This window comes from Meriones unguiculatus, chromosome 8, assembly GCF_030254825.1.
Source record: "Meriones unguiculatus strain TT.TT164.6M chromosome 8, Bangor_MerUng_6.1, whole genome shotgun sequence".
NCBI lineage: Eukaryota > Metazoa > Chordata > Mammalia > Rodentia > Muridae > Meriones > Meriones unguiculatus.
The window spans coordinates 97960765-97974053 of NC_083356.1; the positions used below are offsets into that span (position 1 = coordinate 97960765).

The 13289-nt window shown below is 40.2% G+C and overlaps 1 protein-coding gene across 1 annotated transcript in view; it reads left to right on the plus strand.

Annotated features, from left to right (window-relative positions):
* Positions 1 to 13289, plus strand: part of Galnt5 (polypeptide N-acetylgalactosaminyltransferase 5) — a 49010-nt gene that overhangs the window by 17776 nt on the left and 17945 nt on the right. Inside the window, exons 2-3 of the mRNA XM_021639285.2 lie at positions 5715 to 5881; positions 7994 to 8113. Coding sequence (XP_021494960.1) covers positions 5715 to 5881; positions 7994 to 8113 — 287 coding nt within the window. The remainder of the gene's footprint in view (positions 1 to 5714; positions 5882 to 7993; positions 8114 to 13289) is intronic.

A 13289-nucleotide genomic window follows, 5' to 3' on the forward strand; every position in this document is an offset into this window, starting at 1 on the left:
TGGAATTCAGATGACCCTGGATGGCTGTCGCTGCTTGTATCTGGAGCAAGCATTACTAATGCTGAAAGCTGTCTGGTCTGACCTGTTATTCCTGTGAATAAACAGCAAGCAGGCTGGCTTGTTAGACACTTGGCACATGTCTAACCTGTTTACAGATATAAAAGATCTGGTTCCTAAAATTGTATGACCTAACGTTGGGTCACCCATATCAGCACTATATTATGTGCTGATACCATCTTATCAGTGGGTAAACACCCTGTTTTAAACACAAGAAAGCCTTCCAAATCTGTATCTGAGAGAGATTTCTTCTTTTGAATTCCAGACCATTCTGAGTTATCTTAAACCAATGAAGCAAAGCAATCTATGTTTCTGTTTTCCTGTTAGAAACCCTGATTTCTGTGACATCACTGGAGAAGGGATTATAGCTAAAATCTAACTTAAATGCAAGGTATTTCAGTACTGTAAATACCCTTTTTTGAGGGGAATAAATCACACATTTATTCTACATGACTATTATACAAGATAGGTATTTAGAATCTATAGGTCCATGGGGCTGGAGAGATGGCTGATCTTTCAGAGGACCAAGATTTAATTCTATTCTCAGCACCCATATGGTAGCTCAAAACCACCTATACCTCCTCTTCTGCCTCCAGAGTTTCTCTATGCATTCAGACATACTTGCAGACAAATACCTATGCATACCAATAAATAAATCTTTTAAAAAATAAACAGAATCTACATGTCTTATGCAAGGATTTAAAAATTACCCAACAAAAATGTAGATTTTTTCATCCCTATCCATGAAGTTACCCATATATATATTATCTCCTTTCCCCCTGTCTCAGAGGAACATATCTTCTCTCTTGCTATTCAAGATTTAAGTTCAAGCTCTACTCCATTTCTGTCCTCTCATTCATCTATTCAATAGGATTCATCAAGTATGTATTATGTGCAACAGTCCTAGAAGCTTGCAGTAATACAGCAGGGAAGCGGATTCTATATACATTCAGGAATACGGGGTATAGAAGAGAAGAAAATAAAACTTCTATGCTATGAAAAAAATGCAGGTAACTATAACAATAATAGAACGGCTGGAATTTGACAAGGTGGCTGGAAAAAGCTCTGTGTAGGCAATGTTGAAAGTAATACCCAAATGGAACAATAAAGCTGTCCACAAGGGCATTGGGGTGGGGGAATCATTGGTGAGACAAAGCTGTAGACCCAACTATCAGAATCACCTGCTTAGTGGTTATGAAGAACCTTCTAGACTAAGAGAAAAAAAAACTGAAGGAAAAAAGCCACTGAACAAAGGGTGGAAATCAGATGCATATGAAATCTCAAGAGATTGGAAAAATACCAAGAATGACCTAAAGAGACCAGATTTGTCAGTTGTATCTGTTGCTGCTATAAGGCTGATCAATGTAAGAAGAGCCTGCCCCACTGATAATTTCAACAATCATTGACATTTTTTTTGCCAGCTCTTAATTCTATCTGTACCATCCCTCACACCCATAAATATGACTCCATTCCTCAGAAAAGGCAGAAGTAAAGGCTGACAAATTTTCTCCCTTCCCATCTAGCTAGCTTTCTCTCTCTTTTTAAAGATTTCTTACAAAATTGTCTACAAAACTTTGTCTGTTCCTGCATCTGGCTTGAACTAATCATTGCACTCTAGTCTTATCCATCCTCTTCTCAGTGATCCATGATAATCGCTCCAGTCCTTCCTGCTCACCAACACAGCTTCAGAGTACTAAACCCTACATGAGAGACAGAGATACCCTATAAAATAAATTTCAGAATTTACTTTTTATGTTTCCAAAATTGTCCTTCAACTGTTGATGGTTATGCAATCAACTACATTTTTTTATTAATCCTTGATAAGCCTGCAATTGGTGTCTTTCCTTTTTGTAATTATTTTCTAAATTTGAGTACCAATATTTAATTTATGACAAAGTATTGAAAGTATTTATGACAATTAATATTTTATTGGTTTTTGCAAAAATTAAAACTTTGAAAACAAGCTCCAAAGATGATTTTTAAAAGAAGCAAAGAAAAAAACGAGAGAGTAAATGGCTAATTTAACATTTCTCTAAGTCATAACTAAACCTACCTTTGAATTACGGGGAGTCCCATATTTAAAGAAATATAGGCATGCTGTCCTCCAAAATAATAGCAATTTCCTACTTTAACTTGCTACATTCTTGGGGTGGAAATGACCCTTCAAAGATTTAGTTACTTAATAATTCCCACAGCCTGCAAGAATTCCTCATATAACTAAAAGGTGAATGATCTGTGACAAAACCTCTAATTACCTAGAAGGCAGAACCTAGCAGGATTTGGACAATCACGATAGGACACCTGCAACGTTGTCTTAAAGTTGTCAGTAGAAACAGCCTGGATGCTAAGGATGTTGCTGAGGGTCAGTGAGGCACTGACTGCGAAGGTTTCCGTTATCACTGTGAATATGTATGTTGTCATAAAAAACACTGGTAAAAATATGGGCTCAGAAAGTGTTCCTCCTGACAGCTTGCAGGAACAAAGCCACAGGTGATTGGGAAGTTGGGAAGATAACATATGTTACCAAGTGACCGGGAGCTTGGCTAAATAGGAGCCTATATCACGTGAAAATGAGCAGAAACTGAAGGTGATGAACTTGGATGTTTGTTAAGGAGTGTGGCAAGCAGAGCTTTGAAGGTGTGACCCAATATCTTCTTTCTGCTCGTAACAAAATGTAAGAGAAGAAAGGCAAATTAGGAGACACAGTGGAGCAGAAATCTTAGGTGTTACAGCAACCACAGGTAATTAATATAATCCTTGAAAATAGTCAGGCTTGCTCATATTTTATAGAAACTCCAATGCAGGTGTTCTTTGTACAGAACAGGATTAATTTAGGCACCCTGTTATTTTACGTTAACATTAGAATCAGATTAAGACATCTGATTGAAATGTGTTATTTTGACTTTAAAGCTGCTGAAAATGTATCACATGTTCATTTCAGCCCTCTAACGTTTTCTTAAGTTTAATCACATAGTATGGGGAGAGTGAATTCGTTCTATGTAAGAACTTATATTCCCAAATTGATAAATCGGTGACTTGTAAGTCATTCTCTTTTTAATTTAAATTTTCATTTGTGCACAATTTATTCATTATATGTCCCAATTGAAGCTCCCTCCCTCAACTCCTCCCAGTCCCATCCTCCCTCCTTCTTACCCCCATCCCCTTCCCCTATTCCATTGAAAGGGAGAGTTCTCCTCTTCTACCATCTGCCCAGAGCGTATCAAGTCTCATCAGGACAGCACGGATCCTCTTCCTCTGTGGCCTGGCAAGGCTGCATCCGCAGGGGCAAGTGATCAAAGAGCAGGCAACCGAGTTCATGACAGAGACAGCCCCTGCACCCTTTACTCGGGAACCCACATGGAGACTGAGCTGCCAATCGGCAACATCTGAGCAGGGAGTCTAGTTCCTCTCCATGCATGGTCCTCCGTTGGTGCATCAGTCTTTGCAAGACACCCTGGCTGGGCTCAGAATTTGTTAGTCTCTTTGTGGGGCTCCTGTCCCCTCCATGTCCTTCTATCTCCCTCACCCTCCTCTTCCATAAGACTCCCTGTAATCTGCCCAAAATTTGGCTGTGAGTCTCAGCATCTGCTTCAATCCCCTGCTATGTGGAGCCCTTCAGAGGACCCTCTATAATAGGCTCCCATCCTGTTTCCTCTCTTCCACCACTTCTGGTGTCTATCCTGTTTGCCATTCTGAATGAGATTTAAACATCCTCCCTAGGGTCCTCCTTAGTGTTTAGATTCTTTAGGTCTGAAGATTTTAGTATGGCGATCCTATATTATATGGCTAATATCCACTTATACATGAGTGTATACCATGCCTGTCTTTCTGTTTCTGTGTCACCTCTCCCAGGTAAGTCATTCAGTTTCTATGTAAACTTTCTGAATCTGTTTTCTGAGGTTGAAGGTTGGGTGTGATGTTTACAAAGCTCTTTGTTTATTATGCTAACCAGTCACTTTCAGAAAAGACTGAAATTATAGACCATGGTGAATTTGCTTGTATATTTCTTACAAACAAGGTCGGTATCCAATTTCTATTTAATCAAGACAGGTTTTTAATCCCTGCTTTGTAGTTCACAAATAAGTTCAAAGAAGTTATGCAATTCCTCCAAGCCAGTAGTTAGGGATAAGTGATATGCAACCACATGTGTTATTTGATTCCCGATTCATGCTCTGTTAGTACAGAAAGTCACCGTAGACCAGCAAAATGAAAACTACATCATGTTACCTTTCTATGTATATTACAACCAGGGAAATGATGCTGCTGAGTCATTGATCGTCTTGTGCTTCATTTTGCATCATTTGAAGAAGTATGTGATAATACGTTACAGAATCGTATCTCAAGCAATTGCTATGGTATTGAATTAAATTATGTTCACAATAGTACTTTGACAACCATAAACAAAGAACAAGCAAATGTTGCTTGTTTAACTTTAGTGTTTACTTTAATCTGTGTCATATTCATTAAGTAAACAAAGATGAGCTCCTTGACAGAAGCTCTGATTCTCACAGATGATACATCTACTGGAAACTGTGCTTCCTCTGGGTTTATAAACTTCCATGGTTACTTCTAGAGCTGGGTTAGACCATACTTTCTTTCAGTCTCTGATCCAGAACTCACTCATGAGATTACCAAGAGCCAGTCTGTCTATGACTTCAGCCATTTATCTGTTAAAAGGACAAAGAAGTCTGAGTTTTACATTGCAAAAAGGCAGAGTACTTAGGCACTTATTTCTTCACACTCATCATTGATTATTATTTTACAGAGAAGAGGTGTGTTAGCAGAATGACAAATACTACTGGGACAGTCCCACGAGGAGCCGCCCTGTAACAGTAACATAGGCAGGACACAGATGATAATGCCACAATGAGGTAGCATAACCCACAGAGCCTGTAGGAAGCCAGGCCCAGGTGGAATCCACAAAGCACTTCCTCGCTCTTAGCCTGGCTCTCATTTCCCTGCCAGCAAAATGAGTTCAAGCATGGTGGCTCTGCAGCCGTCACAGCAAGGAACTTCCAAAAAGAGAAGCAGGAGAGAGTGTAGTTATTTGGCACATGTACATTGTGCCATAAATACATCCATTCACTGAGTGAGTGAAGGATATGTCTTTTGGCATTTGATAAATGGCTATTTATACAGGCAATCATAAAGGACTTAGGAACACTAAATTACTCAGAATGCTCTCTCCTGCTATATAAGCTGATAATGATAGCAATAGCTAACGTTCAGCAAATGCCTATGCCAGGGACTATGCTAGATGGTTTCTATGCAGGTCACTGGGATACTAAAACTCTGAGAGGACCATTACCTTGTTTGGTAATGTGAAAACTGAGGCACCAAAAGAATAAGCAAGTTATTTTTGAAATTATTATCTGGGTTGTAGGATTAAAACAGAGAGTCTAACCTCCTAAAAAGTTCCTGTCCTTTCCATGCCTTCCAAAGGAGGTGTCATGTCTGCATTTGTTAGTCCTCCTAACAAATGCTATTGCTGAGGTGTACAGCAGTGTTATCATGGTACACATATAAACAAGTGATGGATAGATAGTGTGTGTGTGTGTGTGTGTGTGTGTGTGTGTGTGTGTGTGTGTACAGATTGTTCAGGGCTCTTTGTGATCTCGGTGACATATCTCTTGCACTGTGCTTACTCCCTGGCCCAGGTGTGCAGAGCAGCTAGTTCACAATGACCTCCCAACCACCAGCATCATCATGTGCTTTGTGGATGAGGTGTGGTCCGCGCTCCTGAGGTCGGTCCACAGCGTCCTCAACCGTTCGCCTCCACACCTCATCAAGGAGGTTCTGCTGGTGGACGACTTCAGCACCAAAGGTAAGGAAGCATCCTTGGACTCCTCCCGAAAAGCTAAAGCTTGACAGAAGGCAATAGCAGTTTGGTTTAGAGGGTAATTTAATGTAAGTATTCACAAATGCCAAGTTATTGTTTCATGTGCGGGCCATAAAAAATGTTAATCTATGCACTGATCATATATTACTAATTGAAGCTAAGCTAGAGAGACAGCTTAGCAGTTAAGAGCACTAGTTGTTTTTCTAGAGGACCCAGGTTCAATTCCCAGCACTGACATGGCTGCTCAAAACTATCTGTAACTGCAGTTCCAGGAGGATGCAAACTGCTCTTCTGGCCTCAAAAGGCACTGAGTGCATGCATTACACAGATGCACATACAGGCAAAATACTCATACACACCAGAAATACATGTTTCAGAATATCAGTGGTCATCCTGGGGTCTGCTGTGCTGCGTGCCTCAGCCATTCCCACTGTGACCAGCCTGCCTCGTAGGAGCAATCGTAATGCTGCCACTCCTGAGATGGTCATTTGGATGCAGAAGATGATGAAGAAGTCATATTTTTTAATGGACTATAGTGAGCAAAATCTACCCTGTTAATAAAATTGTTTTTTAGTCAGCAGCCAAAGTTAAACTCTACAGAGAGCAAAGATGCGGAAGTCCCTTGGCTGCTTCTGAAGTTAAGTAAAGAAGATCCTGTGTGCAGCCAGTTAAGAGTGGAAAAGAAACATATTCAAAGAATCAGAAAGACAGCAGTTCTCATTCGGTCTAGAAGCAGAGCCCTTCACAGTTTTTAAGGCCCCCATTGTTTTCATTTGTTACATCGAAGACTTCCGCTCTTTGCATTACCACAGCATCTCTGCACACAAGACATGTAACAGACCCAGTGATGCCACAATGTGAATTCCCAAAATTCCACCCACTTTTTAAAACAGCAAATGGATGGTGATGCTAACAAGACAGCCAAAACTTGATCTGTAAGCACGGTGATGTGAATACTTTCTTTTCTCTCACCATAATCACAGTGAGCACAAATAGCAATAAGATGCCAGAAGAGAACGGAAAATGCTAACAAGTGATCTTGATAGCATACACAGACATAATAGCCAGCTACCAAGTCAGAAAATCCCTTTGATAAGGGGCAGATCTAGGGTTTTGTGGACCCTATATCATGTACCATTTCAGTGTCTTCTTTAAGAAATACACACACACACAACATTAGTAGGAAATAAGTTGGAAATATATTCTGGGAAAATCGGATGTGTGACATACCTATAACCTTAGTATCTGAGGCCAGCGGTAAGAGAATCAAGAGTTCAAGCTCAGCCTGGGTTATATAGTAAAATCTAGTAAAACAAAAAAACAAAACAAAACGAACTAGAAACATTCCTTCCTGGGATAGCTACAGAAGTGATTGCAAATGTATCCTTGAACTTTTCTAAAATGTTTCTTAGCTGGACACCACTATAGCCAACAGAAAGGCAGAGACACTCTAAGCTGAGAGCATGGAGCTGAAGCCCTAAGTCCTGTGATCAGGTCTATGAACCAGGACTGGACATTGTTTGGTCAGAACTGCCCTTGTGTGTATGACAGAGAATGTAAAACTGGAAGTTACCTACACTGCATTGCAGGCTGATTTCTTCAAGCTGTACACCAACCATCCAGGGCTGCATTCCCCTCCGTGGTGAGAATTACATGCCAGGAAACTGCCCCGCAGCACAGTCACGACTAACAAGCAAGTCCTTCATCAAAAGGAAGACCTCAGCAGCCTGTCTCCTATAAATGCAGTACTTTAGTTGTTGCTCTGCCTGCTGACCCTTCAATAAGACCTTAATAAGTCTTTCATCACAGAGAAGTGTGGGTGGGTAGGGATGGTAGCTCTTACCAACTACAATTGCGTTGGTATCTTACAAAGTTTGAAAACTGTACACACGACTTAGGTTCTCTGTCTTGGTTTTGAGAAATTGGTCAATTTAGATTAGTGAACCCGCATAAAATATTTTAAATAAGATGACATCAAATAAAAATCTGGCTCAAGAGATAAAACTGACATCACAGCTTTGGATTTGACATTGTAAAGACACTTCTAGTAAATCTAGTTAATTAAAGTATTTTGGGTTTGTTCTTACTCTGCTATAGACTACCTAAAAGCTAATTTGGATAAATACATGTCTCAGTTTCCAAAAGTTCGGATTCTTCGCCTCAAAGAGAGACATGGCTTGATCAGAGCACGGCTGGCAGGGGCACAGAATGCAACAGGTAAGAAACAAGAATCCAAACAAGAATTTGAAAAAAAAAAATAGAACCAGAAGTGTCCACATGTTCTTATATGGATTTTAATTTCATGCTTTGTCACAGACACAGACACATACACAAGGGCATGGATACATTAATTGCTTCTTCTGAGCCTTTGAAAAGGAATTCACAGAAACTATGATACCAGAACACTATACACCAAAGTTTTTGCTGGGCATTACTGAAAACAAAAATAGGAACATTCTCTTAAACAGGCTGTTTTGTATTGAAAAACAACCAATACCTAAATATATTCTTATAAGATTTTCTCATTATTCCAAGTATTTTTCAATTCAAGATTTTTTTTTTTTATTTCATGCACTTTTTTTGGTTATTTTGTCCTTTTAGTCTCCTGGTCTAGTAAACCTTACACATTGCATTGACCTACTGATGTGTCACTTTAATAGTTCAGGCAATATACTTGTACAATTCACCATGTTCTGAATTTTCACTCATGCTATGATTTGAGTGTGGTCAATATGTACAACTTGACATGCAGGTCGGAGCAGTTGCCTGTTTCTTGTTTCTTCCTACACTGTCAGGCTGCCCCACTATTGGTTTTACTAGGTTAAGATTTGGACAACCACACCTCTCCTCTGGGGGTTGGAAGGAACTTGTCAGTTAATCCTTCACTTTAGAAGATTATCCTAACGCTTACACATTTTACACAGTGATGTAGCTTACGCTGCTGTCCTGTGCCTGAATAGTTTTTTAGAATGAGGGCGTACAAAACAGATTTTCTATAATTCTTTTCATTGCAATTTATTTGTAGTCAAGATACATCTCCCAGATCCCATCTCTTTCCTTCTTCTTTTTTTTTCTTTTCTACCCATCTCTTCTCCCGCCCTTTCCCTAACCTTCTCTCGCCATCAAATTCCCCTGCAAATCTGTTTCTGAGGCTAGTTACTTTCATTTTCTCAAGCTGGTCCCTGGGAATCGGGTATCTGCCCCCAGACACCCGAGTCCAGGGTCTGCATTATCATCCATCACCACCCTTTGTTCTTGTAGCCACTTAATCACCACTCCACCTCTGGAAGCCCTGGCATTCCCAGTCTCCACCAGCTTGGAGAAAGTAAATTCACATGATGCTCGACAGAGTCTTATTTTCTTGTAACTAGACACCCAAAAGGTTCTTACCATCCCATTGGTTTGCTAAAAGAGTTTATCCCTTTGTCTGTTAGTCAGGGTTTTCTGGGGGAAAAGAACTGGTAGGCTGGATGGTTAGGAAAGGGAGGTTTCTTAGATCATCTTACACAGCACAGTATGGGTCGTCTGACCACGACTGATGCACCCAGAAGAGCCTGAGAACACAGCCCATGACAGTGAGCATTTCAGTGGTCTCAGCCTGTTATTGAATGTATAGAGAATTCCTGGAAGCTAGTTTGTTGTTGTATTACTGAATTTTCCTGGGGAGATGAAACACAGAATTTATTCACCTCAGATAAGGAGCCCAAGAAGTACAGATCCTACCAAAATCTGATTCAGTGAACCAACAAGCTGTATTAGTGTTGCTTTCATATTAACCATCACACTTTATATAGAAATTTTTTAAGTGAAAAACAAATGGATCGTGATGAAATTGGCACCGTGGTAGTAGCTAAGATTTTTTAATTTGTATTTATTCTCATTTATCAATTACAATATTAAGGGTTAAACTCAGGGCTTTGTGCATAATAAGTACCTGTGTTATCAACGAGTTTTGTGCCCAGCGGTAAGTTTAATTTTTTACCATGTGTTCATTGGACAAAATAGTGTTTCATTGTAAAATGTTAAGGCACATGTATCACTTACATTGGTATTGCTTATCCCATCATCCTCACCTGACAGACTGTGTTTGAAGAATTAAATGTCTCTCCAAGCTTAATTTCCAGAGTCAAATAAATCTATGAATAATGCTAAAAAAATGAGTTAAGAAATACTTTAGAAAAGAAACTTAGCAGCTGGCATGTGGCTAAAAAATATTCACATGTGCGAATGTTCGAGTGCAGATATGAGCTTGACACACTTTAAAAGCAAAGAGGGACTTCGTAGGTGCTGATGAGAATGGACCAAAAAGGAGAGCGGTAAGAGGTTCATTTGGAGGAAAAGACAAAAATAAAACTTCTGTGTGCCAAGTAAGGAATATTGGGAAACCATCAAAGGTCAGTGAATAGAGAGCTAAACTGTCTGATTTGCATTTTAAAAGCCCAGGCTGGCCTCCATATAGAAAATGGATCTCAGGGAGGTGTGAGAAAAGGAGAATTCAGTGAGAAGGCTATTACAGTTGTCCCGGACTAGGGAGGGACAAGGGCAGCTGGAAACACAGTCCAATTCATGATTTACGCTGGGCCTGAAGGCTACAGGATGCGCTATCACATAAGACATGATATATGATCAGGGAATGAGGGGAAGCTAAAACAAATCCTTGAACTGGAATCAGAGCAACTTGATGGCTGATGGGGCCATAACTGGAGGAGTAGGTCTGGGACTGCAGTGAGTTTTATTTTTCTTTTAACAGCCCGTGTTGACTTTAAAATTAGACACCCAAGTGCAGAAACTTAATAAATACAGAATGGAAAACACTCTGCTTATCAATGATATTTCTCCCAATATGCACAGAGGACAAAGTATGCTGGCAATGACCTGCCACGTAGCCCAACGGTTAGACAGCAGTGTGGGAGGAAGGCTCTCCTCAGGTGAAACTTGGTTAGAAGCAGTGGCAGTTGGTTGCAGGTCTCTCCATAAAATACGGTCTGTGGGTTTACCAAATCCAGATGCGGAAGTTTTACATTTGTGTCTAACATTCGATCCCTTTGAGCACCGACCATGTGGTAAATGCCAAAGTCTTTGATAACAAAGGCTTCTGTTAAGGACTAGACTTCACGTCACAGGGCAGCTGCATGCGTAAGTGCATACGTAATCACAGAAGAAATTTCATCAAATAGCATATGCAGTGCATTCTGTCTTTCCATCTATGTTACCAATCAGTCCCAGCAAACTCACCGAGTCTTAATTGCTCACTGCTTTTTGTTAAAAAATTCTGCCCAAGGAACCTAAAGAGGACACTTTCGTCACCTCTTAAGTTTTGTGGGACCACCCCATTGTAAATCAGAGTAAACAAGTTTCTTTAAGATAACATTTTTAAATGATGTAGAAAACCACACGACCATTTTAACACTTAAAATAATTGTATATGTACATACATGTGTACAACCAGGCCTCCAACTTTGGGTTAACGATATTTGAAAAAAAAATGCATCTGTACTACACATACAGAGACTGGTTTATCTTGTTGCTCTCCCCCCAATAACTCAGTATCACAACTATTTACATAAAATTTGGTAGCAGAAGTCACGTGGGGATGGTTGAAGGTTTTCAGAAAACACTAACTATTATAGATAAGTAAGCAACGTCAGCACCCAAGAATGCTGAGATAAAGGGTCCTGGAACCCATGTCTTGTGGGTAATAAGGGATGACGGTACATAATAAATTCCTAACGTCTTTATCAATTTGCTATAAAGATTCAGAACACACATTTCTACTTTGTGCTCCCATCTCTTGTGCAATGCAGGGTTTGGGAGCAATGCTCTGGGCAGTGTGATTGGAAGGCCAGTGTCTGAGAGCTTGAAGAAAAGCAGAAATTTATGCCACAGTTGGGTTGGTAGCATCCTCACTAAGGATGCCTCCTGGTTCTGGAAATGAGCCTGACACCTGTGCTAAGTTTTGTCAAGAACATACATCAGGGATTGGCCTTGAATGGACCTAGCTGGCCTATTGAATGTATGTTTCTCATTATCCTGAGTTCTCCATCTCTGTGATCAGTCCTGACTTGGCTACTGTAAGAAGTCTAAAGACTTCTAGAAAACCAGAGATGAGGAAGCATCTTAAGCAGAAATGGTCTCAGAGATGCTTTAGCCGACAATGAAAAATTGAGAAACTGAATCCAGTGTCTGTCTAGCTATGCCAGCTCCAGCCTCATCTTATTCACCTAATGGGATTCAAAGAAAAAACATGCCACTGACATGATGAGTAGCTGGACAGTTAAGCGCACAGCAATAAAATTCAAACTACTTTTTTTCTTGAAGGCTTAATTAGCTCTTTTTGAAATCTGCAAGTATCATCCACCAAATAATCTGTAGCTAGCTAGTCCTAGCATTAATAATGCCTGTTGTGCCCTCAAAGCTCAGGTTGTCTGAGTCCAAAGTACATAAAAAGATTAAGCCAATTGGCTGCTGACTGAAGAGTTTGAAAGGCCCAACCGGGACGTCAACACTGTATGGGCAGGAGAGAGAGCGACAATAGATTACTAAGAATTATTCACCAAAGAAAGTTATGCCTTACAGCAGGAAAGCTTCTCAGTGAGAGTCAAGGGTCAGATTCTCAAATGCTCCACAACAGGTCACTTAGAAAAACCTTGACCTTGCCGTGAGCATACATACAGACTCAGTTAACTAACTTCAAGGAACTACCCAGCGAGAAACATCTAACGCTTGGCCTACTCCAAAGTCTCCTGGAAAGTGTCAGTGGGCAGTATTGCATGCACTTCCATAGTCTGTTGCTGCTGAAGGTTTAAAATAGGTTTCCTCAGTGTCCCTTAAAAGCCATTCAGTAAAGGGAAATGGTAAGCCAGCTCCATGTGCCTCAAGAAACTATAAACGCAACACGTTAGCACTAACTACTTAATGATGCAAGAGTGTCCACGCACGGGGCAGGGTGCCATCGCCACAAAGAAGCTAACGGTACTCGGCACACTGAATAACTTGAGGTTGGCCATTTTTATTCTATTCTTTTTTTTTTTTTCTGCTCTTGTTCATAAAGCTCTTCTCCAGACAATCCAGCATCACCAGTAACACAAGTCTAGAAAACAGAAAAATCATGCCAGGTTACAACCAAGGTTGGGTTAAGTTATTCTAAACTGGAGTTTAAACAATTCATAAAAAAAATTAATAATAATATAGGATTATTAGCCGCTTGTTAAAAGACTGATTATTGAAAGGTAGATCTTAGAAATATACCACAGGTTAAAACTCAAAGGACACAAGTTATTTGTGAATAACTACGGTCTTCTCCCCCATTTCCTCGTGCCTCTCGGCTTCTCCGCATCAGCATGGTAGCACAATTCCACAGATGATCCCACCACAATTAGAAACACTACCAGGA